The 26,635-nt window shown below is 37.3% G+C and overlaps 1 protein-coding gene across 6 annotated transcripts in view; it reads right to left on the bottom strand.

The window, feature by feature from the left end:
• Positions 1–3,520: 3,520 nt before the first annotated feature.
• Positions 3,521–26,635, bottom strand: part of HEPH (hephaestin) — a 79,907-nt gene continuing 56,792 nt past the window's right edge. For 5 of the 6 annotated variants that reach the window (XM_053202401.1, XM_053202404.1, XM_053202402.1 and 2 more), the window contains 6 exons: positions 14,734–14,840; positions 13,111–13,336; positions 10,452–10,591; positions 9,376–9,538; positions 6,361–6,405; positions 3,521–4,261 (listed from right to left, as the gene is read on the bottom strand). In XM_053202401.1, coding sequence (XP_053058376.1) covers positions 4,029–4,261; positions 6,361–6,405; positions 9,376–9,538; positions 10,452–10,591; positions 13,111–13,336; positions 14,734–14,840 — 914 coding nt within the window. In that variant the 3' untranslated portion in view covers positions 3,521–4,028. The remainder of the gene's footprint in view (positions 4,262–6,360; positions 6,406–9,375; positions 9,539–10,451; positions 10,592–13,110; positions 13,337–14,733; positions 14,841–26,635) is intronic. The other variant, XM_053202405.1, reaches the window with a different exon arrangement.

Genomic DNA, 26,635 nt, shown 5'->3' with positions numbered 1-26,635 from the left:
TGCTCTTATCTGTATGTTTCCCATTATTTTGTTTGCTTTAGACTTACTTCCTCTTCTATTTATAGTTTCTTTATGTAAGAAATTATTTTTTTAATCAGCTTAAGAAGTTTTATCTTTTCTAATGCATTTTAGTTCTATAAATTTGCTTATCAGCACTGCTATAGCTGTATCTTACATTTTTTAAAAAGTTTGTTGGTTTATTTATTTATTTATTTATTTATCTATTTATTTATCCAGAGAGATAGAGCACACAAGTGGGAGATGGGCAAAGGGGCGGGGGAGAATCCCAAGCAGGCTCCACACTGCCAGAGCAGAGTCCTTGAAATTTTGAGAGTTTTTTTTATAGGTAAGATTACTTCTCTCTGTTACCTTAAAGCAATATTCCTTTCTTGCCTGTAAGTTCAAGCCTCTCTGAAACTTTGGTGTGAGACTGCAGACAACGAAGTTATAAAGTAGGGATGAGATAAGATGATCCACCCTCACTATATATCCATAATACCATTTTACATGGTAAACGGAGAACAGAAAATATATATACATGTATATACATGTATATATATAATATATATGTTATATATTATATATATACATATATATATACACGTTATCCGTTTACCATGTAAAATGGTATATATATATATATGTGTGTGTGTGTGTGTGTGTGTGTGTGTTTGTGTGTGTGTACATATGTACCCATATGTATGTATGTATGTATGTATATACATACATACATATATATATTTTAATTGCTTTGCTGAAGTTTTCTATTTTTTTAATTTGTCTCAGAGACATTTGTAATTGCTTGTTGTAGCAGTTGCATTATAGCTATTTAAAATCCTTTTCAGGTAATTTGAACATCTGCTTCATTTCAGTTTTTGTGTTTGGTTATCATTTTCTCATTCAAGTTGTGATTTTGCTCATTCTTGATATCATGGAAATAATGAAGCATATTTAAGCAATCTATTTTAGAAGATACTCATCTTGTTTATATTTAGCACACAAGTCCTGACATAATTCTGTGTTCCAATGACAGTGTAATTTTCAGAGACCTTGCTGTGGGATTTTGGTTTGCTTGTTTTCTCTGGTGTCACTAGTGTTTTTGTTTATCCCTGACAGAGCCACTTATTATTTCTGGATAGTGAAAGGGATTGCAGCTCGCAGCAAAATTGCTTCCTGGGCTTGGCAGCTTGCTATGTTGAGATTCCCCCTGCAGGTCCTTCCCAATGTCTAATTAGGAACGGGGAGTCTCTGACCAAAAGAGATGAATACCAGTTTCCCTGCCTATTTGATGTATGCAGGGCTCTTCCTCAATCCCCCTTTTTGTCTCCAGGGCCATCTGGGGTTGTCATTAGGATTCCTCGTTGATCTTGGTCTGTCTTCTGCTAGGTTGGATGTTGGAAAGATACCCAGTTGCTTTGTCATCCTGTTCTTTTCCACATTGCCATTTTCTTTCTATATTTTTCAGTCTTTCTATTGCCTCTTTCATTATTTACAGTGTTTATTTATCATTAAACACAGATGAGTTTGTGGCATCTCACCTGAAAAGTAAGCCCAATTTATATTTTTAAAACATCACTTTTCTGCGTGGAGAATAAAATGTGAAGGGCTAGAGTAAATGAAAGGAGAGTAATAATGAGGCTACCACTCTAGTCCAGGTAAAAGATGGTTGTTTTTTAGACTGAGGTGGTAGCAGTAAAGATACAAACAAGTGAATCAGTTATACCAATTTAGGAGGCAAAGAGACAAGGCTCACCAATGTGATTACTTTGGGGATTTCTGGCTTGATCAACTGAACGAATTGAAGTGTCACTTAATTATCAAAAACATCTTCTACATCCCCACTGGGAGCAAAACCACCACAAATATATATATATATATATATATATATATATATATATATATAGCCTATATATATATATATATATATATATATATATATATATCCTATATATATATATATATATATAGGCTATATATATATATATATATAGGCTATATGTATATATATATATATATAGGCTATATATATATATATATATATAGGCTTGAGCTTAGTTTCCCCAATCTGTAGGAGGGTTACATCCTCAGAGGAAACTTATCCTCATTCCACTTACTTTTCTTTGTCTCTGATTCATGACCATGACCAAGGTAACATCCCAGTTGTGTGCAAATCATAGCTATTAATTGACTCGAGTCCTCAGTGCGCACTGGGTTTTCAATAACCTCCACATTTACCATAGACCAAAATTGTTTGCTTTTAAGTGCATTGATTTTGCAATGGCTTAAATACCCCACCATTTTATTTCATAACTAGCAATTTAAACCTTCCATCATCTCCTTCCCCTGTTATGTTTCTGAGATTTCCAGTAAAGCTCACCAGAAAGCCACTGACCACAGTAAAGCAAGATGAATAATAGGCTCAGGACCATGTTTTCTCTTCCAACCTTCAACATTATATGGCAACTGAATACTAGCCCTGTGGGTTTCTACATTTGATCTGTATAGGATACCTAATTAGGCAGAGAGATTGGCTGGGAAGACAAGAAAATTGCAGTTAATATGGATGCAAAGGATGGAGATTGGTGGATGTTTCTATGATACACCAGGATAAAACAAGTATTTGGAGTCAAATAGATTGACATGAATCTTTGCTCAACTTCTAGTTGAATGCCCATGGATAAAATTACTCTGATCATTTGTTTACTCAAATATAAAACAAAGTATCACTCTGATAAAGCTAAGGCGAGTTAAATGCAATCAGGTATTAGATGTTTTGTAAAGTGTAAACCAGTACATATTTCAGTTATTATCTTAATTCTGCTTCTAATGTTTTCTTTTCTTCATTTCCCATGTGAAATGGTATTATGGATATATGGCGAGGGTGGATCATCCTATCTCATCCTTACTCTACATCTTGTTCATCTGTGGTCTCCCACCAAGTTTTCAGAGAGGCTTGAACTTACAGGCAAGAAAGGAATATTGCTTTAAGATACCAGAAAGGAGTCTGTCCTATTTAAAAAAAACTCCAAAAATTGCAAGTAGACCTCTCATACGCCCAATTGCCAAAGAGTCCACAAGATTGGTGCCCATCTCACCTTGCCCAGTGGATAGGCTTAAGCTTTGTCTCAGACTTCTGTTTCTCTCTGGAAAATTTTCTTAGAATTCAAAAGTGTTTTGGCACCTATGTGTTACAAGATGGTACCCACCAGTCTGACTTAGTTTTTTTTTTTTCCAAAACACAAACACAGAGGCCCCACAAAAAGGATAGCTAGACCCATATTATACCCCCTCCCAGTGAGTGTTCTTTGTTTCAATCATGGTCACAGATTCCCAGAGGCCACAGAGATCATTAAAATCACCATGTTCACTCTTATAGTGTTCTAACAAGTACTTTAACATACAGTATTTTTTGCCTACAGTATGGAGTGGAAAACTGTGCCAGAAATTTTGAAGACTGACCTCCTGAGGTGCTTCTGGCTCCAGAGGTTGTAGGTGCTCATAGCAATAATATTCCATCTACTTCTTTTCCAAAATAGTTTATTTCCAAGGAGAATCAAAATAAAATTTGGATCTTCAAATCCCACCCCACACATTCTCCATCATGCCCATGTTGTTAGCCCTTAGTTTAGATGTGGATTATCTTCACAGCTCACTTACCTAGGTTCTAAAAAAGCAATAAAAACCTAATCAATTGATTTTACCTTAGGTATCTACTTTGTAAGAAGAATAGGTTATTAGTAATCTCCAGATCTTCCAAGTGTCAGTGGTTGATATAATCCAGCTGTTGAAATTTGTGATATAAGATAATATGGGATTTTCTTGCCCCAGCTTCCCAAGTGGAGAAAAAAGATAAAGAAAAAGAGAAGGTACATAATTTCCATGTAAATAAATAAGTGAAGAAATTCCCAGATGAGTTTATTTCCCTACTTTGCCTCTCTACCACTCATGTCCCTTTGACAGTGGAGTCAGTTACTAGAGCATGACCTGCTGGGACTGCATTCAAGATGTGCAGTTGCAGGACCCAACTGCTACTGTTTGAGGGACAGAAGCTTGAAGCTGTCATCCAGGATGGACCTCCTGTTGCGTCGTAGCTTTCTCTGTCGATACTGGTACCAGATCACACCACCAAGAGCTAGAGCAATGAGGAGGAGAATGATACTCATGGCAATTAAAAGAGAAGCCAGTATCTCAATATTCTTTACAGGGATCCGCATGCCCAGCACTCTCACATTGCCTTCTCCAATGTTTCTGAGGATTGATGCTGAAATAGAACAAGAGAAAAATGGCACCCTGAGCTGGAGAGTACTCTAATGTGGCACCATTCACGGTCAACTCTTGGGAAATAGGAAATAACTCCATCAACATAGGGCAGAGGAATTGCTCCTATCTCTAAAAACACCAGCTGATGAATACAGGTTTATAGGTTACAAAGAATTTGTGTAACAGGAAGTCACTGCTAAGATAGCCCTTAGGAATCACTGTGTTCTTTACCCCATGGAAAGAAATAAAACTGAGTAGAAAGGGCCCTGGTATATTTCTTCAAATATAAAAATGTTTGTGATGTAAATCTAACAATAAAAAGAATTGGATTTGGTTTATATGTTTCCAGAGGATAGAATTGGGAGCAATGAGTGGAATTTTCAAGGAGGCAGTTTGACTCAATCATCTAGCTTATAAATGCTCAATATGACTATTTGTACCATGACAACAGCCTACCACTGTGCTGTCTTGTCTCTCAGCAATTTGAGTCTTGATACACTGATGTCACATTGATCTTTCGAGGTGAAATAATATGATTGTTTTAGTTACTGACATACAAACTTTTGGTGATATCCAATTAACCTACACAGCAAAGCTATGAATCAAACTAGGCATTCCAACTCTCACAATCAGGCTCTAACTTACCATTTTGGTTTTATATTATACTCTTTAGCCACAGCAACTGATTCTTTGTTTCCAAGAACAGGTGACCCTCTTTCAGGCCACCCTTTCTCCCTCTTCACTTTTCTATACGCATATTAAATGTTACATTTGAGGTCAGTTAATGGTCCTTTCTTCTGTGTTCCCAAAGTATCTGTACTGTTTGTATTCTCATGATTTACTTGCTTGGGCCAAGTGAACTATCTCCTTCACTTTTGGACTTCAGTCTCCTTTTTTATAAAATGATGATAAGAACTATACTTAGGTCAGAGGTTTATTGTGATATTTAAATTAGCTAATATTTATAAAATATTTAGCATAGCACCTGGAAGATAGCAAATGAACAATAATTAATAGCTGTCGTTTTGCCCCTTTTTACAATGTATACCAGCAATGCAATTATTGTTTTTGTATCTCATTCCATTTATAGATGAAAATCTCCTGGATAGTAATATCTTACTTGTTTTGGTTTCCCTGGAACTCAGCACATGTTTGATAAATATATAAATGGATGAATGAACATTATTAAAGAAATAAGAAAAGATGAACTGTGAGTTAAAATGGACGCTGGAAACTTCATAGTTCTAAGTTTACATTCTACTACTTACTCCTCTTGTGATCTTGGACAAATTACTTTCCATTTCTAAATTTCTCATGTAGAAAATTTTTGGGCGTTATTAGACCAAGAGTTTACACTATCCCAACCTCACTTTTACTATTCCCAATCCCTCCAAAACATACCTTAGTCTCCTGGTTCACAGTTTATAAAATACTTGGGGAGATCATTAGGACTTTTCAAAACATAGCTGAAAAAAATCCCCATATTAAACTGATGGTCTGTAGCATCCCTTCTACTTCTCATAACTCTCTGAGACTTTCTCAGTCCATGTACAAATGGGATGGGGGAGAGTGAGGTAGGTAAGGCCCACTATTTGGACCTAGTTTAGGTAGGAAAATAATTTCTACTTTTGTGAATGGAAGAAATGGCTGGTTCCAAAGAGTCAACTATTTGGTATTCCATAGAAACAAGAATAAAAAAGCTGATGTAGACTGTATGGTATTTATACTAGTTTCATACTGTCTCTGTGAATAATTTATGTCTGTGTTACAGCTCCTTCATGTCTAACCCAAAGAAACCTTGAATCCACACCCCCCCCCACTTCACACATTAGGTGAGAAGCTAAGATAGCAACTTTCAATTGGGGTGAGGCTGTTTTCCCTAACTTAAGATGTTGGGAATAGGGGACAGAGAGAATAAATATGCTGAGAAAAACTGAACCTTGGGTTCCTGACTTTTGAAGTATTACAGAAATTTCAGGGTGCTTCCTGCTAGTATTGTAGTCCATGTTTTGGTAGTGAATCTCATTTTCTAGAGGCACTACACCTCCCCCCAAGTACATACCACATATAACTACACAGTTTATGCATTATCCTTCCTACCTTTTCCAATCTCTTTGGTGATGGTGGTGATAGTGCTTACGTGTTCTGGTAGAAAAGAAAAAAAAAGAGGTTAGCGCTGTTATTCTTCCTACCAATCCACAGGTTTGCTGTGGGCATTGGCATTGGATAGAGGAATTTCTCTGTAGTATCCTAAGCAAAAAGAAGGTGCCTGGAATTAATTACCTTATGGTCAAAGTCATTATTGGCATATGTATTTGGTTGGTTTTTTTTTTAATTTTTTTCAACGTTTTTTATTTATTTTTGGGACAGAGAGAGACAGAGCATGAACGGGGAGGGGCAGAGAGAGAGGGAGACACAGAATCGGAAACAGGCTCCAGGCTCCGAGCCATCAGCCCAGAGCCTGACGCGGGGTTCGAACCCACGGACCGCGAGATCGTGACCTGGCTGAAGTCGGACGCTTGTATTTGGTTTTGAGTAGTGACAAAAATATAAGCAAAAACATAGGCTTAGGAGTCCAAAAGGTAAGTCACCCCTCTGCCATTATGTACATATTTATTGATATTTCCTACCCACATTCTTGTGTTCTTTGTCACCCTTTCCCACCCTCCCTTCAATAAATCTCTGTTCCTTGTCAAAACTACATCCCTACATATTCAAACCCTTTTGAGAACACTGCTTCCTCTTCTTGCTTTAATGAGGCTGAGCTTTTCTCTGAGGACTATGTTTCCTTTATATCCTCTCAATACTGCTTTTAGATAATTTTTCCTCCCTTTTTGGGGTAAATATCTATCTGTTTTGAAGATTATATTTTTCGGCTACAAAACTCACAACCACTTTTTGTTACTGTTACCCAGTAGTTCTTTTCATTCATGGAACTCTTTGCTACCTGACTCAGTCTTCCCATTCCTCCATTCCCACCATAGGTGTTGACCCATTCATCCTTCAAACTTCACAGTTTCTGTACCTTTTAATTCCAACAACTTTTATATCTACTCTAATTCTATTAACAATTCCCATGGCCACATTGAACTTGTTATTCAGAACTGCTCCATCTCAGAAATATAAAATCTAACAACAGCCTCCTCTTCCTTACATAGTTTAATGATTCTTATTCCATTTAACCTGTTATCATCACCTCATACAGATCTCTAGCTCCTGGATCCTTCCATTTTTTTCCCAAACTGTCAGCTTTATCATGCCTTTTTTTGTTTACCCCATTCCTGGTCTAGCTAGACTCTATGGTCTATCACTTCAACTACTGACTTACCAGGAGCATTATAATTGACTGATGAAACCACAGTGAGTATGATTTCTCTGTGTTTTGTCTGGTATGCTGAATGTTGGTGTATAAAAATCATGTAATTGTAAAGATAAGTATTCTTTGTGTCAAACTTTAACTAAGCCCTCAATTTTTCCTGCCAATAAATTATTTTCTATCACTCAGAGTAAGCTTTGTTTTCCCATCTCCCAAAGTGGTTATTTCAAACCTTAGCCCACTCTCTTCAAGTTCCTTATCCTACTTTCTATCCTTCACTCTAAGCAAATGAATTCTCTCCCACAAACGAACAAATGAAGCAGAGACAAGGAAATAAATATTCTTTCTGTCAGACTCCTCACCCAAACTTATACAATGATCATTTACTTTTTGTCTTCTCTTCTTTTAGTAAAAAAAAATCTATTCCAGTCTAATTTTTCATTTTATCTCTGGTTTTCATACCCTGTTTCCTCATCAGGAACGTTGTTTCAACAATTAGCCCTTTCTTCCCTGTCTACAACTATTCCCTCTGGTTGGCCAGGTAGTATATATGTGGTTGGAGCAATACTGAATTAGACTATCGTGAAGTATAAACAAACAATAAAAAGCAAATAGGTAGGCTTTGTAGGCTGGCTCATTGTCAGAGAGAGATATGAGTTATCTTTATTCATGGAAGTTCTTTGATGTTATATATTGAGATAATTTTGTGAAATGGTCCAGATTTTGGATGACCCATTACTATACACAGGCAAAACCTGTTGTCTTGAACCTATAGCATCTTGATGACACATCAGTTTATCACTTGACTTTGTTTCTAAGGGCTGACAAAACACAACAAAGAGTTTTGTGTACCTATCTGAGTAGTAAGGAATAGTACTATAGTAGTAAGTTGAAGACACATTTTAGCAGTATAGATTACTAGAGAACAAAGCTTTTCAAAGATACAGGTTATTATAATGGAAAATTTCTCTTTCCCTGGGGGTAAAGAGCAGAGTTGTATTCTCTACCCTGGTTTGCTAAGCTTGTTTAAAAGCCCAAAGACATTTTCAAACTTTGTATTTCTGCTGATAGAGTGCCAATGACCGAAAATCCTAGACACAGGTCAAGAGATTCCTAAACAATTAATGACCAAAAGACAAAATCCATAGCCAGCCAAAACTTTTATGTTCTTGGTGATGATCAAAAATTGACTGATAAAGAAGCCAACCCAGCAATTCACTCTTCATATTAAAAAAGAAAAAAGGCAAAACCTTTTTGCACCCTTGGTAGCAACTCTTTCTGAGATAAGCCATAACCAAAGACCAATATGTCCATCTAGCTTTAGACATAGTTGTTCCAAGACAGAAAGAACTTTTTCACAAGCACCACAAAACAAATCAATTAAGGGGTGACTCTTAGAACTATATTTATTTTTTAAAGAACTCATTAGCAAGATTTCTTGAAATAGTGAGTACTTCTAATGAATCCTAAAATAATAGATTTCTATTTAAATGAAATATATTTCAAAGGAAGCAAATCTATGCTAAGCAACAATGCATAGAGCCTAATGAGTTTCAGGCTGGGTCAACCCATGTGAAATCAACAAGTGTCAAAGTAATTAGGATGGGGAAGGAGCAAGGAAACAATGGAGAATGAGAAATATAGTTGGGAGAACACCTGAGTGAGGCATGCACTGTCTTAAGTCCTGGTTCTTCTGGGATCAGAAAGACAGGGGTAAGGAATTTCTTGGGATTATCTGGTTTCTGTAGACTACATAAAGTATTCAAAGATTTCCAATCTTGGGGGAAGTTATACCTTACCTCTTTGGGACAAGACAGTAAAAAGGGTCTCCATGCCAGCATGGACATGGTCAGAAACGTGGCAGTGCATCAGCCATGTCCCAGGGTTGCTGGCTACCATCTCCACAACCTCAAAGGTCCCTGGGAACAGATCTACAACATCTGCACGGTAGCTCTCTCCATTCTGCAAAAAGATTGGGGTGGAGGAGAAGAAATGAAGGGTAAAGAGTTCATCTTAGAGCTTATAGGAGCTAAAAAAAACTTGGATGTACAAATCAGGGACATGGGGCTCCAAGATTCATAGATCAGAGCGCAGCTTAACAAGTACAACTGATCCATCTCCTCTATAAATCTGCCCACACAAATTGAACCATCAGAGGAGACCCTATCTTCCTACTTTTCCTTAAAGTGTCCCAAAGAACACTTTGGGAGCTAAAATTAGTATCTCCATACTTTTCATCATGCTGACATCTGGGGAATTTGGCTTAATCCTTGACTCCTAGGAAGGAACTACTTATTTCCTTTAGAAATTTATCTCAATTTAGATTTCTCCTCTATGCTATCATCTTTATCACACTTCTATATCTTTAAATCTATATCAATGCCTTCAACTCCCTTTCCCTTCAACTGCCCCCTTTCCCTAAGGCTAAAACTTCTTTTTCAAAACCTACATGTTGTTCCATGTAGCTTCTGAATTGAAGTTTCTTATAATGGATTAAGAACTTTCATAGATTCTGAGACATCACTATGAAATTTCTTGCTCTTAGGATCACTGTTTAATGGCACTCCAATCCTTGACTGATGTTCAATTACTTCGGTTTCTTCAATCTACTTACACCACAAATGAGCTACTCACTTCTTTTTTTCCTTTGAGCTACTCATTTCTTCTGTCAGAGGGGAAAGCCAAGGACTAGAGGGAAGTGACTAACCCTGGAGTACACAGCCAAACTAGAATTCCCAGTTCAATTCTCCATGTACAAGACCTCTCCTCTTTTAACTATTATCTTGTTCCTTAAGAAGCTATCCCTTTCTTCCTTAATGACTGTCAAAGCATTCCTCTAATTGTTCCTGAGGTACTCAGCCCTTTGCCAGCTCACCCGATATAGGAAGCTCTCTGCATGGAAGTGGATAGTGTGTAGGTCAATATCTTGGCCCATGGCCAGCATGTACCATGCCACTCGTTCTCCTTGGTACATGGTAAGACCCCTGAGGTTGCTGTAGAGCTTTCCATTAATGGCTGTAAAAAAAAAAAATGTCTCATATCTTTTGTTTTGATTTCCCATTGCCATTGCCTTAGGGCTAGTCCCTATCATGTTTTATGATAACAATATCTTCTTAATTTCTCTAATCTCTATAACATTTGCGTTCCATAAGTCTATCTTACACATTGGTGTTATAAGAGTGGTCTTTCTAAATATCTAATTTGACCATTTCTTTCTACTGCTTAAAATACTATAATAGATACCTCATGCCTAAAAGATCAAGCTCCTTAGTTCAGCCAACGAGGTCCTTCACAATATAAGGCCAAACCACCTTCTCATATTCATTTCCCATTATCTAACACATTTTTTCCAATGAAGGTGATTTATTCACCATCCCCAATATGGCCCCATATTCATGTTCTTTGTGTCCTTGCTCATGCTTCTGATATTTCCCCCTAGAAATCCTGCCTTCTTTTATTCATCTTTTCAAAGCCCAATCATAACTTTACCTTATCCAAGAACACTTCCTTGATCTAGCTCCTCTTAGTAACTCTCTTTCCCTTCATTTACTTCTACTTCTGAACTCCCCCAGTACTGTCTGTACCATATTTGGAAGTCACCAAAACCTGCCTTATATGCTTACCTATCTTTAAATTGGTGGAAGCTCATATCCCCAACTGGACTATAGGTTCCTAGTAAGCAGGAAATGAAAGTATATACTATACTAATATAATTTCCTTATATTCTTCAGAGCACCCAGAAGACACCTGAGCCTACAATACATGTTAAATAAAAAGTACTTGCAATATTCTTGGAATTAATAATTATATTAATTGCATAGGCTTCATTATCTGTTTCTTCACAGGCCACAGCCTATGCTCTAAAGACAACAAACTACTCATAGCCATGTTAATTCATATTGTCAGGACTATGCCCAGAGCACATTCCTGTGCCCCACATATTCTTATGGAGGGAAAGTCATTTTTACTCTACGTTTCAAGAGTGGAAATAATGGAAGGAACATTTATAACCTGTCATTTCTTTACCCCAATCAAATTGTGAATTTGTAAAAAAGGAACTAAAGATGCTCAACTCTACCCTTTGTGAATCTTCTCTCTCTTGAATCAGTCTTGACATAGAAAATAATTCAAATTGATTTAATGTTACATTGTAGAGAAGATTCTACTGCTGCAAAGGGGAGGCTATTGTTGTTTACCTATGTCAATGTCAAGGTAGAAAATCTATTCCCTGCAGGAGGAGTATCAGCAAGCCCATTTAGCTTCAGAAATAAATTCAGTGTCCTTCTCAGGAACTAATTCTCAGGGGAACTAATTAGTTCTAATTAGTTCTTTCTCAGTAAGCCCACATTTGGTCATAAGCATCTCTTTTTTTTTTTTCTCAATTGTTTCAAGAATCTGGAAGGGGAAGGAACGATATATTATTTGTTTTCCCTCAGAATATAACATTATCTTTCTATCTTCAGTACCAGCATTTAGAAAGTGTTCAACAAATTCCTGATACATAAGTAGATGGATTGATGTCTGAGGAGTTTGGATGAATGAACATATAAACAAACAGATAGAAATGGGCATTAACCAAACAAATGGACACTAGCAAGTTGTAAATATGCCCTAATTCCCTTTTTCCCCTGGGCAACTAATTTCTCTGATTTGTCAGAAGATACAAAGTTCACATTGTTCAGTTTGTGAGTCTTCTATTTCAATGTGAATCATTTTTATCTCCAGCAAGGGGAAATAGCTAGAATCAATGCGACAATGAGATACTAATTTTGAGTTCCATTGGAAGCACTATCAAAGCTGCACCTTATCCTCACGTCAAAGAAATATTACACTAGAAAGGATGGTGAGAAATCACTTCACACATTTAAATGTATTTAAGTTCTCACTCTTATTTTAGATTTTCTTTTGTTTGTGAAATGCTACACAGATCTTTGAAACAAAGGAAGGCTTGGATGCACAATTTTCTTCCAAAATCCATTCAAGCATCAAAATCTCTTCATTGTATGTAATATAAATCCAGCATTATTTTCTCTGAGGTTCTTTCCTATTTGTAAATTGAAACTTTGTTGTGAAATTAGACTAAAAGACAAGCTGTCCTTCATTTGTCTATCTTGGAATCTATTGAGAAAGTACATTCCAGATGCAGGGGGGTAAAGAAATAAAATGATATTGAGAGACTAAACTCAGGATTTTGAAATAGAAGGACCCTAAACAACCAACCTACCAGGTACATTGAGAGTCACAAATTTCCATCTTTCTTTTCTAGTGTGTTAAAGTATGCTGGTGTCACTACAACAACTTTACAGAGTCAGCTTCTTGCTTTATGTGCACCTGATCTAATGCTGACTATTTATATATTTTGTGTATATAAATGTACAATAGTAGGAGACAGTTCTTTTAATTTGCCCACATACCACCTTCCTACTTTCCCATACTTTCAATTATGCTCCCTTAGGTAGTGATGGGCCTATCATATACCTCCATGAAACCAATGGGGAGTTCTTTGGAAGAAAGGTAGGTTATTTTCTACAGACCATGCATTTTATTGCTCTCCAAAAAAGTCTCATTCTGTAGGTTAACACGGCCTCGCTCCTGGGCCCCATGGGTTGCTACATTTTCCTCTAGATACCAAGACTGGTTCTCATCAAAGATCAAGAATAACAAGGCAAATTCTCTGTCCATGTCACTCCGTCCTCCATAAGGTTCCAGGATGCCCTTTCGGCAGATGGTCAAGGGTCCAACAAGACCACTATACATGTCCTGAGGATGGGAGGAAGGGGAAGACAGTAAATCAAATGGAGTTGTTCCTGGGTAGCAGTGTTGTACATGGTGCCAGACTGACTTCTAAGTCAAGCCTACTGTACTCAGCACTTGATCATAATGTCTTACATTTATAAGCAACTCTAATATATTATCTGAATTCATCTTCACAATAATTTGAGATACAGATAAGAGGTACCTATGCAACCTATGTTTTAGCTAGGCTGGCCTATCCATTGATCTCCAAACTCACAAGGCACTTTCACAACCCAGTGCCTTTCCTTATGTTGTTTCTTCTTTGTATAATGCCTTCCCTCTGCCACATACCTTAAGGTATACTGCTATTTAGTATTCAAGGCTTAAAGTATGAAATACATGTACCTTTCATTGTGGTGCATTCTCCAGCTTCCCTTTAATCATCTCCTCCAACCAAAAGTGATCACTCTCTCATGGGCCCCTCACAGTACTATTATATAGGTTCTTTTATTATTTTTTAAAGTTTATTTATTTATTTTGAGAGAGAGAAATAAAGAGCACATGAGCAGGGGAGAGGCAGAGAGAGGGAGAGAGAAAATCCCTAGCAGGCTCTGCACTGCCAGTGCAGAGCCCAATGTGGGGCTCAAACCCACTAACTGTGAGATCATGACCTGAGCTGAGGTCAAGGGCTGGGTGTTTATCCAACGGAGCCACCCAGGCACCCCTCTATTACATGTTTTTTTTTAAGGAGCTGTTAGTATTTTACTTATTTGTATATATAAAATATATATATATTTACATATACATATAATATATATTTATATAAATAAATATATGTAAAAATAAATTTATATTATATTTAATTTATGTTATATTATATTGTTATTTATTATAATTATAATATATTTAACTATATATATGTATATAGATATAGATATAGATTGAAAATGGGAACTGTATCTTACATTTTTATCATCCAAAGCACCAAATAAAATCCCTAAAATATAGTAGTCTCTCAATAAATTATTGCTGACAGATGGTTGTGAATGGTTGGATAGATAGATACACTCATTTTCCAGATGAGGAAATGGGGAGATAATGCCCTATCGAAATTCACTCCAAAAGCAATATTGAAACAAATTTTGGGACTAAAACTCCAATTGTTTGACAACCAATCCTAGGCTTTTTAAATGGGAACATACTCACCTATAGGATTCAAAAGGAAAAAGAAAAGAAAAGAAACAAAGAAGAAAACCCTTAGGACAAAGATATGGTGCTACCTATTCCTTTCATCCCTCCTTCTGTCTTTAAAATAAGTACCACATTTGAGGAATTTTCCCCAAACTCTGGGCTGCATTATTTCAGGGTTGGGCTCTGCCCATTTATGAGACTCACCTCCAAGAAATCAATATTGTCTTTACCTTGATGGGATCCACTGCAGAATAATAGATCCAGGAAACACAAGCAGAATCATTAGGCCCTGGGCCAGATCTTTCTGGGATGTTCCATTGGTAAGTGAGAACCTCACCTAGGAAGGGTAACAGGGATTTCCTGTTGATTCCTGTTGATTTGATCTCCAAATCAACTTTTCCCCAACTCTCAGGTTTTCCAAGAGGCTATGATGGATGAGCCTCAGGACTTTTAAGATCTTTTTCCATTATTTCCATACCAGTCTTCATTTTAGTTTTATGATATTGCTCTTCTAACTCCTGGGACACATTCAGCCTCTCTTCTATACCCTTATCTTTAAAAGTCCAGTTCCAATCCCCTGGTAAATCCACTCTGATATTGTTCTTTCATCTTATAATGTCTTCCCTCCTTCCTTTTTTAGCATGCTTTGTTCTCCTTTTCTTGCTGCTGCTTCTTATATTCAACTATTTTCCCAAGGCTGTCTCCAGTTCTCTTCTCGGTTTTTTTTTTTTTCATACTCTCTCTATGAACGCTTTTAGCTACCTTTCTGGTGTCAATTATGAACTATGTATTGATGACTCTTAAATACTTAACCAGAACTCCCTTGCTAGCATTAAGCTCCAATCTGAAATTTTTAATTAGATACTGAGCATCTTTTAAAGATTGTCCTGACAACACATCAAAAACTAAAATTGTTCTGAATTCACTTACCTCCTTTGAAAAAAGAACCTATTACTCAATCTGTGCTCCCAGTATCTAGTAATGATAACAAAACCCTCCTACTTACCCACACACTTTAGTTTTTGTCTTCTAACCTTTACACACTCCACACGCAACTAAATAGTGAGTTCTACTGATTGTATCTCTACAATATATTGTGTTGCCATGCTATCCTCCTTCCAATTCCCAAGAATATTGCCCTCGTATAGACCTTTATTTTCTCAACCAGACTATTACAAAAACCCCTAACACGTTTCTCTGCCTCCAAGTTTCGTCCTCTCCAATCCTTCTTCCAACTGATGCCATATTACTTTTATAACATTTCTATTGAGATAGAATTTGTATACCATACAATTCAACCATTTAAAGGGTACAATTAAATGTTTTAGTATATTCACAGAATTTTGTAACATAACCACATCAATTTTAGAAAGATCACTACCTCTGAAATAAAATCTTCACTCTTTCGCCATCATTCTGTAATCACCCACTCACTCGAGCCCTGGACAACCACTAATCTATATCTTTATAGAGTTGCCCATTTTGAGTATTTTATACAAATTCAGTTATATAGGATGGATGTCAGCAAATTAGCAGAGTAAGAAGGTCTCAATGCTCATTTCCTTCCACGATAACAACAAAAATAAGGAATAAGCAACTATATACTCACAAAAATATATCTGAGAGAGCTCCAGAATATATGAAATAATTATAACAACCCAGGGGGGCAAAAACCTGAACATGGCCATACAAAAAAGTATAGGAAGTATCTTACCTACCTTGTCCCAGTCTGGTGCAGCTGGTACCAAGAGGGAAAACTCATGGGGGAAAAGAACAGAAGGTGAACCCCAGCAGCCCTCACCACCAGGGAGTCCTTCTTGGCACTGACCCCAGTTGATGGTGCTGCCTGGATCCCATGCTGCTCTGCCACTTCTATAAGGAATCATTACGACTTTTCCCCAACCCAAGAAGTTGTATCTTATCTGCATCCTCAAAGGAGCTGTCATTCCCTTGCTCCCAAAGAAGGATCCTCCACTGCACTGCCCCCTAAGGATCCACTATCCATCTTCTTTCCCCCAAGGAATCACAGGTTATTTGCTTCCAGTTCCGCAGTCATTTCTGTTGTATTTCATCAGAAAACGAGCTGCTACTAGTCTACTCCCTTAGAAGGAGACACCACCACTGCATCCTCCCAAGAAGAAGCTGCTACCACTACATGCCCCACACCCAGAAAAAAAAACAAACTGCTGCCCTTCTTCTCACTGTCCCCCTGAGATGCATCAGTGCTGAATTTCCCAGAAGGGCCCCTTGTTTCTTTGCCTAACCCCAGAAGGAGCCTCTAGGGCTCCACATTCCCCTCAAGAAGCTGCTTCATTCAACTTGCCACCCAAAGAGCCACATTCTGCTCTCCCATAAAGAGCTATTAACAACCTCAACCCGCAAGAGGGAGCCACTGATGTCCCCTCACCCCACAAGGAGCCAACACCTCTGTGTTCTTCAAGAGTAGGAACCACTAATACATTGATCCTCCATGTAAGGAGCTGCTGTTGCTGAGCCCTCCAAAGGGGTCAGCTCTGCAATGGTTAGAAGGAACCACTGATGCTTCGCTCCATCCAGAAGCAGCGGCCACCTTTCACTTTCTTGATGGTATACTTTGAAGCACAAAAGTTTTTGATTTCAAGGAAGTCCAAATATTTATTTATTTATTTATTTATTTATTTATTTATTATTTAGTCACTTGTGCTTTTAGTGTTATATTTAAGAAACTTTTCTAACTCAAGGTCACAAAGATTTACTGTTATGTTTTAAAAGTCTTGTAGCTTTAGCTCTTACATTTATGTGCTTGGTTCATTTTGAGTTAGTTTTTATATATGGTAAAAGGTAGGGGGTATGATTCCATTGTTTTGTATATAGATATTTAGTATGTTCCAGCATCATTTGTTGAAAAGACTATTATTTCTCCATTAATTAGTATTGGCACCCTTTTTAAAAATTAAATTGCCATAAACATGAGGGTTTACCACACGGTCTTGATTATTGTAGCTTTTTATAGTAAATTTTGAAATTGGTATGTCTAAGTTCTCCAACTTCATTACTCTTTTTGAACATTGTTTTTGTTATATTATTTCAATCTTCCCAAACTTCTGTTTATTCATGTTATTCTTCTGTTCAAAATTTTAATGGCTCCCTTATACCCAAGTAATGAAGCTCAAACACTTCATCCAAACATCCAAGCCCTGATAACTCAGACCTAACCTACATTTTAGCCTTAATTTTTACTCTTCCTACTTTTGCAAAATATACACTGGCAAAATTTAACTAATTGTATACTTTAGCATATCCCATACTTTCACATATCTGTGACTTTATCATGTTCTTCTCATTACCTAAACTATTCTCCAACCTCTACATTGAATTCTAGACTCCTTTATTCAATTTCCTACTTGATATTTACATTTGTCTAATTTTCATCTCAAACTAAACATATCCAAAGTACATCATTGACTTCTCCCTCAAATTTACTCCTCCTATCTCAGTAAATAGTGAAACCAGTTGTTGAAGCCAAAACTCAGGAGTTATTTTTTTAAATAGTGTTTATTTATTTTTGAGACGGAGAGAGACAGAGCATGAGTGGCAATGGGCAGAGAGAGAGGGAGCCATAGAATCCAAAGCAGGCTCTGGGTTCTGAGCTGTCAGCACAGAGCCCAACGTGGGGCTCAAACTCATGAACCTGTGAGATCATGACCTGAGCTGAAGTCAGACGCTTAACCAACTGAGCCACCCAGGCGCCCCAGGAGTTATTTTTTATTCTTTTCCCCTATAGCTCATATTTATCAGCAAGTTATGAGGGATATACCTAAGAAATATATTCCCTACCCATCCACTTCTATTTGTCACCACTGTTAATACCCTAGTCTATGCCATCATGTTCTGTCACCTGAATAACCATAATAAACACCTAAATGGTCCCTCATAACACATGACCTACATAGCAAGAAATGTAATCCTTTAAAATATAAATTGGACATGAGGCACCTGGGTGTCTCAGTCGGTTGAACATCTGACTTCAGCTCAGGTTATGATCTCACAGTTTGTGGGTTTGAACCCCGTATCAGGATCTGTGCTGACAGCTGAGAGCCTGGAGCCTGCTTCAGATTCTGTGACTCCCTCTCTCTCTGCTACTCTCCGTTCATGCTCTCTCTCTGTTTTTCAAAAATGAATAAACATTACAAAAAAAAAAGAATATTTCCTCAAAGCCATTGGTTTGAAAAACAAGAGGGCCTGAATTTTGTCAGTTCTGGCAGTCACCCAGGCTTAAAGCCTGGAGTTTAAAGGTCAATTAGCTTGCCTGGGATAGAGCCTGGAGGGCACTTCACTGCTCCTGGTAAGAAGGCATGCAAATAATTCTGGGGCAGAGAGCATGGAAACAACTACTGAAAAATGCCTGGGGACCACAGGGGGAGGTGATTTGGTTTTCTCGGAGTGTGTCCCTGAGATGCAGTGTTCAGGGAGACACCTCTCTGGGGAAAAAAAAAAAAACAGCTGGCAGCTGCCATCTCCCTCCCCCACTCTTCAGTATAAACACAGAACCACCTGCAGGAAGTGGCACAGCACCAACTCTGCCTAACTTGTTTACACCAAGTCCCACCATCTTCATTCTGGTGGAACTGCCTTTCTCAGTCACATTAGTCTCAATTCCAGTGCTGTGGGCCCTTCCCCAGAAGACCAGCACAAACATCTGCCCACACCATTTCTCCAGACCAGAGAGTTTTCAGGGCCTCAGTTACTGTGGAAGGGATGACAGGACTCATTTCACAAGCAGATCAGGGCACATTGAATTAAAACTTGCCACATTCAGGCCAGATTCAAACACTGCCCACATCAGTCAAGAATGACTACATATTACTGGCCTGAAGGATAGAACAACCAAAACAACATCAGAGTGCATACAGAACACACCAGAGAAATTCCATGCAACACCTAGACACACGGTCAATAAAGAAACAAGGGCCCTGAATGACACATTGGATCAGATGGACTTGACAGATCTATTTATAACTCTGCATCCCAAAGCAACAGAATATACTTTCTTCTCGAGTGCACATGGAACATTCTCCAAGATAGATCACATACTGGGTCACAAAACAGCCCTTCATAAGTATACAAGAATTGAAATCATACCATGCATACTTTCAGACCACAATGCTATGAAACTTGAAATCAACCACAGGAGAAAGTCTGGAAAACCTCCAAAAGCATGGAGGCTAAAGAACACCCTACTAAAGAATGAGTGGGTCAACCAGGCAATTAGAGAAGAAGTTAAAAAATATATGGAAACAAATGAAAATGAAAATACAACAATCCAAATGCTTTGATGCAGCAAAGGCAGTCCTAAGAGGAAAATACATTGCAATCTAGGCCTATCTCAAGAAAGAGGAAAAATCCCAAATACAAAAGCTAACAGCACACCTAAAGGAACTAGAAGCAGAACAGCAAAGACAGCCTAAACCCAGCAGAAGAAGAGATATAATGTAGATCAGAGCAGAAATAAACAATATACAATCTAAAAAAAACTGTAGAACAGATCAACGAAACCAAGACTTGGTTTTTTGAAAAAAATATAAAATTGATAAACCTGTAGCCAGGCTTCTCAAAAAGAAAAGGGAGCAGACCCAAATAGATAAAATCATGAATGAAAATGGAATTATTACAATCAATCCCTCAGAGATACAAGCAATTATCAGGGAATACTATGAAAAATTATATGCCAACAAACTGGACAACCTGGAAGAAATGGACAAATTCCTAAGCACCCACACTCTTCCAAAACTCAGTCAGGAGGAAATAGAAAGCTTGAACAGACCCATAACCAGGGAAGAAATTGAATCAGTCATCAAAAATCTCCCAACAAATAAGAGTCCAGGACCAGATGGCTTACTAGGGGAGTTCCGCCAGACGTTTAAAGCAGAGATAATACCTATCCTTCTCAAGCTATTCCAAAAAATAGAAAGGGAAGGAAAACTTCCAGACTCAGTCTATGAAGCCAGTATTACTTTGATTCCTAAAGCAGAGAGGGACCCAGTAAAAAAAGAGAACTACAGGCCCATATCCCTGATGAATATGGATGCAAAAATTCTCAATAAGATAGTAGCAAATCGAATTCAACAGCATTTAAAAAGAATGATTCACCATGATCAACTGGGATTCATTCCTGGGATGCAGGGCTGGTTCAACATTCGCAAATCTTTCAATGTGATACATCACATTAATAAAAGTAAAGATGAGAACCATATGATCCAGTCAATTGATGCTGAAAAGGCCTTTGACAAAATTCACCAACTTTTCTTAATAAAAACCCTTGAGAAATTCGGGATAGAAGGAACATACTTAAAGATCATAAAAGCCATGTATGAAAAACCCACAGCTAACATCATCCTCAATGGGGAAAAACTGAGAGCTTTTTCCCTGAGATCAGGAACACGACACGGATGTCAACTCTCACTGCTGTTGTTTAACATAGTGTTGGAAGTTCTAACATCAGCAATCAGACAATAAAAGGAAATCAAAGGCATCAAAATTGGCAAAGAGGAAGTTAAGCTTTCACTTTTTGCAGATGACATGATATTATACATGGAAAATCCGATAGACTCCACCAAAAGGCTCCTAGAACTGATACATGAATTCAGCAAGTTGCAGGATACAAAATCAATGTGCAGAAATCAGTTGCATTCTTATACACTGACAATGAAGCAACAGGAAGACAAATAAAGCAACTGATCCCATTCACAATTGCACCAAGAAGCATAACATACCTAGGAATCAATCTAACCAAAGATGTAAAAGATCTGTATGCTGAAAACTATAGAAAGCTTATGAAGGAAATTGAAGAAGATATAAAGAAATGGAAAGACATTCCCTGCTCATGGATTGGAACAATAAATATTGTCAAAATGTCAATACTACCCAAAGCTATCTACACATTCAATGGAATCCCAATCAAAATTGCACCAGCATTCTTCTCAAAGCTAGAACAAGCAACCCTAAAATTCATTTGGAACCACAAAAGGCCCCGAATAGCCAAAGTAATTTTGAAGAAGAAGACCAAAGCAGGAGGCATCACAATCCCATACTTTAGCCTCTGCTACAAAGCTGTAATCATCAAGACAGCATGATATTGGCAGAAAAACAGACACATAGACCAATAGAATAGAATAGAAACCCCAGAACTAGACCCACACACGTATGGCCAACTCATCTTTGACAAAGCAGGAAAGAATATCCAATGGAAAAAAAACAGTCTCTTTAACAAATGGTGCTGGGAGAATTGGACAGCAACATGCTGAAGGTTGAAACTAGACCACTTTCTCACACCATTCACAAAAATAAACTCAAAATGGATAAAGGACCTGAATGTGAGACAGGAAACCATCCAAACCCTAGAGGAGAAAGCAGGAAAAGACCTCTCTGACCTCAGCCGTAGCAATCTCTTACTCGACACATCCCCAAAGGCAAGGGAATTAAAAGCAAAAATGAACTACTGGGACCTTATGAAGATAAAAACTTCTGCACAGCAAAGGAAACAACCAACAAAACTAAAAGGCAACCAACGGAATGGGAAAAGATATTTGCAAATGACATATCGGACAAAGGGCTAGTATCCAAAATCTATAAAGAGCTCACCAAACTCCACACCCGAAAAACTAATATTCCAGTGAAGAAATGGGCAGAAAGCATGAATAGACACTTCTCTAAAGAAGACATCCAGATCGCTAACAGGCACATGAAAAGATGCTCAACGTCGCTCCTCATCAGGGAAATACAAATCAAAACCACACTCAAATATCACCTCATGCCAGTCAGAGTGGCCAAAATGAACAAATCAGGAGACTATAGACGCTGGCGAGGATGTGGAGAAACGGGAACCCTCTTGCACTGTTGGTGGGAATGCAAATTGGAGCAGCCAGTCTGGAAAACAGTGTGGAGGTTCATCAAAAAATTAAAAATAGACCTATCCTATAACCCAGCAATAGCACTGCTAGGAATTTACCCAAGGGATACAGGAGTACTGATGCATAGGGGCACTTGTACCCCAATGTTTAGAGCAGCACTCTCAACAATAGCCAAATTATGGAATAAGCCTAAATCTCCATCAACTGATGAATGAATAAAGAAATTGTGGTTTATCTTCCAATTACTTTCTAATACATTCTAATATGACTTTTTTTCCACCAATTAAAAATAACCAGCTTCTCCCTTTTTGCTATATCCAATGAGAAATTTTCCATTCTTATTTAACCTCTCTGATGCACTTGAAATTGTTGATCTTTTCACCCCTGACATTATCTTTTTAACATGTTTGACACCATCTTCTCTCTTCTAATGTCTTGCTCACTTTTTCCCCAGGCTTAATTTTTAATCACTGCCTCCCTTAAAAATAGGTCTTCCTAGAATCTTATTCTAGGATTTCATGATTTCATTTAATGTACTCTTCTGAGGAAGCTGTGTTCGTTACTTTGGTTTCAATTATACTTAAATGTTGATGCCTTTCAAATATATTCTTTCAGATTTTATCTTTCTCCTGAGCTTTAGACCTTTGTGACAATTAGATGCCTCTATTCGGTTGACTTACAAACATTTCAAATTCAACAAAGTCAAAAATGAACACATCATTATCCAATCTCCCCCATCCCACGTCACATTCTCCCCATGTTTCCTATCTTGGATATTGACATCACTATTAGGTTCTTAAAGCCAAAAATGTAGGTATCATTTCAGAACTTTGGGTATCTTTCCAAAATCCTTTACTTTCTCCCCTTCAATATTCAATTAGTCACTGAATCCTATTGATTTCACTTCATTGATCTTTTTAGAGCCTATCCCCTTTCCTCTACCCCAGCTATCACCACTCTTACTAGGTCATTACATATTGCATTCCCTACAACCGAACTTTTTTTTTCTCTGTGCTTCTTCTGTACTATACCTTTACCTGTATGCTTTTTCATATCCTTCAGATCAGTGGTTCTCACATTGCTCTGAGTTTTTCTGATCCATCAACACAAGAATTACCTGGAAACTTGTTTGAAAACCACTTTTTTTAGAGAGAAAAAGAGAGAGTTCAAGAGCACAGGAAGGGCAGAAAGAGAGGGAAGGAGGGAGAGAGAGACAGAGAGAGACAGAGAGACAGAGAGAGAGAACACCAAACAGGCTCCACACTGTCAGCACAGTGCCCAATGTTGGGCTCAATCTCACGAACTGTGAGGTCATGACCCATGCTAAAATCAAGAGTTGGACTCTTAATTGACTGAGTCACCCAGGTACCCCTTGAAAAAACACATTCTTAAACCCCATACCAAACCTACTGAATCAAAGATTCTTGAAATTGATCCCAGAAATTTACTAAATTTTGAAAACTACTGATTTAAATCTCATCTGATGTATCATCTGCTTTGGAAAACTACCCTTCACAGTCTAAACATTAATTAGGTACCTTTTCTTTTTTGTCCTTGTTTCATTACAAATTGTATTTAAATTCCAGTTAACATAAAGTGTAATATTAGTTTCAGATGTAGAATTTAGTAACATCATTTACATACAACTCCTGGTACTCATCACAATTGTCCCCTTTATACCTATCACATATTTAAATCATCCCCCCGCCCAACTCCCCTCTGGTAATCATCAGTTTTTTCTCTCTGGTTAAGAGTATGTTACTTGGTTTTCCTATTTTCTTTTTCTTCATATATCTATTTGTTTAGCTTCTTAATTCTCCATATGAGTGAAATCACATGGTATTTGTCTTTCTCTGACTGATTTATTTCGCATAGCATAATATCTTCTAGCTCCATCCACATTGTTGTAAATGACAAGATTTCATTATTTTTATAGCTGAGTAATATTCATTATATATTATATTCATTTGACACATACACACACACACACAGACGCACCCACCCACCATATGTTCTTTACCCATTCATTGGTCAATGAACATTTGTGCTCTTTCCATAATTTGCCTACTGTTGATAATGCTACTATAAACATCCAGGTGCACGTATCCCTTCAAATTAGTATTTTTGTAACCTTTGGGTAAATACCTAGTAGTGAAATTGCTGGATCATAGGACAGTTCTATTTTCCACTTTTTTTGGAGGAACCTCAATACTGTTTTCCAAAATGGCTGCACTAGTTTGTATTCCCACCAACAGTGTAACAGAGTTCCTCTTTCACCACATCTTCACCAACACCTGTTATTTCTTGTGTTGTTAATTTTAGCCATTCTGACTTGTTTGAGGTGATAGCTCATTGGAGTTTTGATTTGTATTTCTCTGATGATGAGTGAGGTTGAGCATTTTTTCATGTGTCTGTTATCAATCTGTATATTTTGATAAAATTTCTTTTCATGTCTTCTGCCCATTTTCAAAGTGGATTATCTGCTTTTTTTGTTGTTGAGTCTGATAAGTTCTTTATATATTTTGGACACAAACCATTTATCATATATGTCATTTGCAAATATCTTGTCCCATTCTGCATGTTGACTTTTAGTTTGTGATTGTTTTCTTCACTGTGAAGCTTTTTATTTTGATGAAGTCTCAATAGTTTATTTTTGCTTTTGATTGTTTTATTTCCAGAGACATATCTAGGAAGAAACTACTATGGACGATGTCAAGGAGGCTGCTACCTGTGTTCTTCTCTAGCGTTTTGTCTCACATTTAGGTCTTTAATCACTTTTGAATTTATTTTTGTGTATAGTGTAAGAAAGTGGTACAGTTTCATTCTTTGCTTATGTTTATGACATTCTTTGCTGTCCAGTTTTCCCAACATAATTTCTTGAAAAGACTGCATTTTGTCCATTGGATATTCTTTCTTACTTTGCCAAGTATTAATAGACCATATGGTTGTGGGTCCATTTCTCGATTTTCTGTTGTGTTCCATTGATCTATGTGTCTGTTTTTTTTGTGCCAATAACATACTATTTTGATAAATTCAGCTTTGTAGTGTAACTTGAAGTCCAGAATTGTGATGATTCCAGCTTTGCTTTTCTTTGGTAAGTTTGGCTATTTTGGGGGTATTTTGTAGTTCCATATAAATTTTAGGATTGTTTGTTCTAGCTTTGTGGATAATGCTGGTAGTATTTTTATAGAGATTGCATTAAATGTGTAGATTGCTGTGGCTAGTATCTACATTTAACAATATTTGTTCCTCCAATTCATGAGCATGGAATGTTTTTCCATTTCTTTTTGTCATCTTCAATTTCTTTCATCAATGTTTTATATTTTTCAGACTACAGATCTCTCACTTCTTTTCTTAGGTTTATTCCTACACATCTTCTTTTTGGTGTATTTGGAAATGGGACTAATTCCTTGATTTCTTTGTGCTGCTTCATTATCAGTGTACAGAATGCAAGAGATTTCTGTACACTGATTTTATACCCTGTGATTTTAATGAATTTGTGTATCAGTTATAGTAACTTTTTGGTGAAGTCTTTCAGGTTTTCTATATTGAATATCTTGTCATCTACAATTACTGAAAGTTGTACTTCTTCCTTGCCAATTTGGATTCCTTTTATTTCTTTTTATTGTCTGATTGCTGAGTCTAAGACTTCCATTACTATCTTAAATAACAGTGGTGAGAGTACACATCCCTATGCTTGTTCCTGACCATAGAGGAAAAGCTCTCAGTTTTTACTCCTTGAGGATATTAGCTGTGTTTTGTTTTGTACAAGGCCTTTAGTATGTTGAGGTATGTTCCCTCTAACCTTACTTTGTTGAGGGTTTTTATCATGAATGAATGTTGTACTTTTCAAATGCATTTTCTACATCTAGTGAGAAGATCATATGTTTATCTTTTTTTTATTAATGTGGTGTATCAAATTGATTGATTTTCAAATATTGAGCCACACTTGCATCCCAAGAATAAATCCAAGTTGATCATGGTGAATGTTTCTTTAAAAAAAAATTTTTAATGTTCATTTCTTTTTGAGACAGTGCGAGTGGGGGAGGGGTAGAGAGAAAGGGGGACACAGAATCTGAAGCAGGCTCCAGGCTCATAGTTGTCTGCAGCATAATGCCCGATGCAGGGCACGAAACCACAAACTGTAGGATCATGACCTTAGCTGAAGTCAGACACACAACTGACTGAGCCACCCAGGCACCCCTGAACGTTTCTTTTAATGCACTTTTGGATTTGGTTTGTT

The sequence above is a fragment of the Acinonyx jubatus genome, chromosome X, assembly GCF_027475565.1.
Source record: "Acinonyx jubatus isolate Ajub_Pintada_27869175 chromosome X, VMU_Ajub_asm_v1.0, whole genome shotgun sequence".
Classification (NCBI taxonomy): domain Eukaryota; kingdom Metazoa; phylum Chordata; class Mammalia; order Carnivora; family Felidae; genus Acinonyx; species Acinonyx jubatus.
The sequence above is the reverse complement of the archived record's forward strand: the minus strand, read 5'-3'. Positions and strand labels throughout refer to the sequence as shown.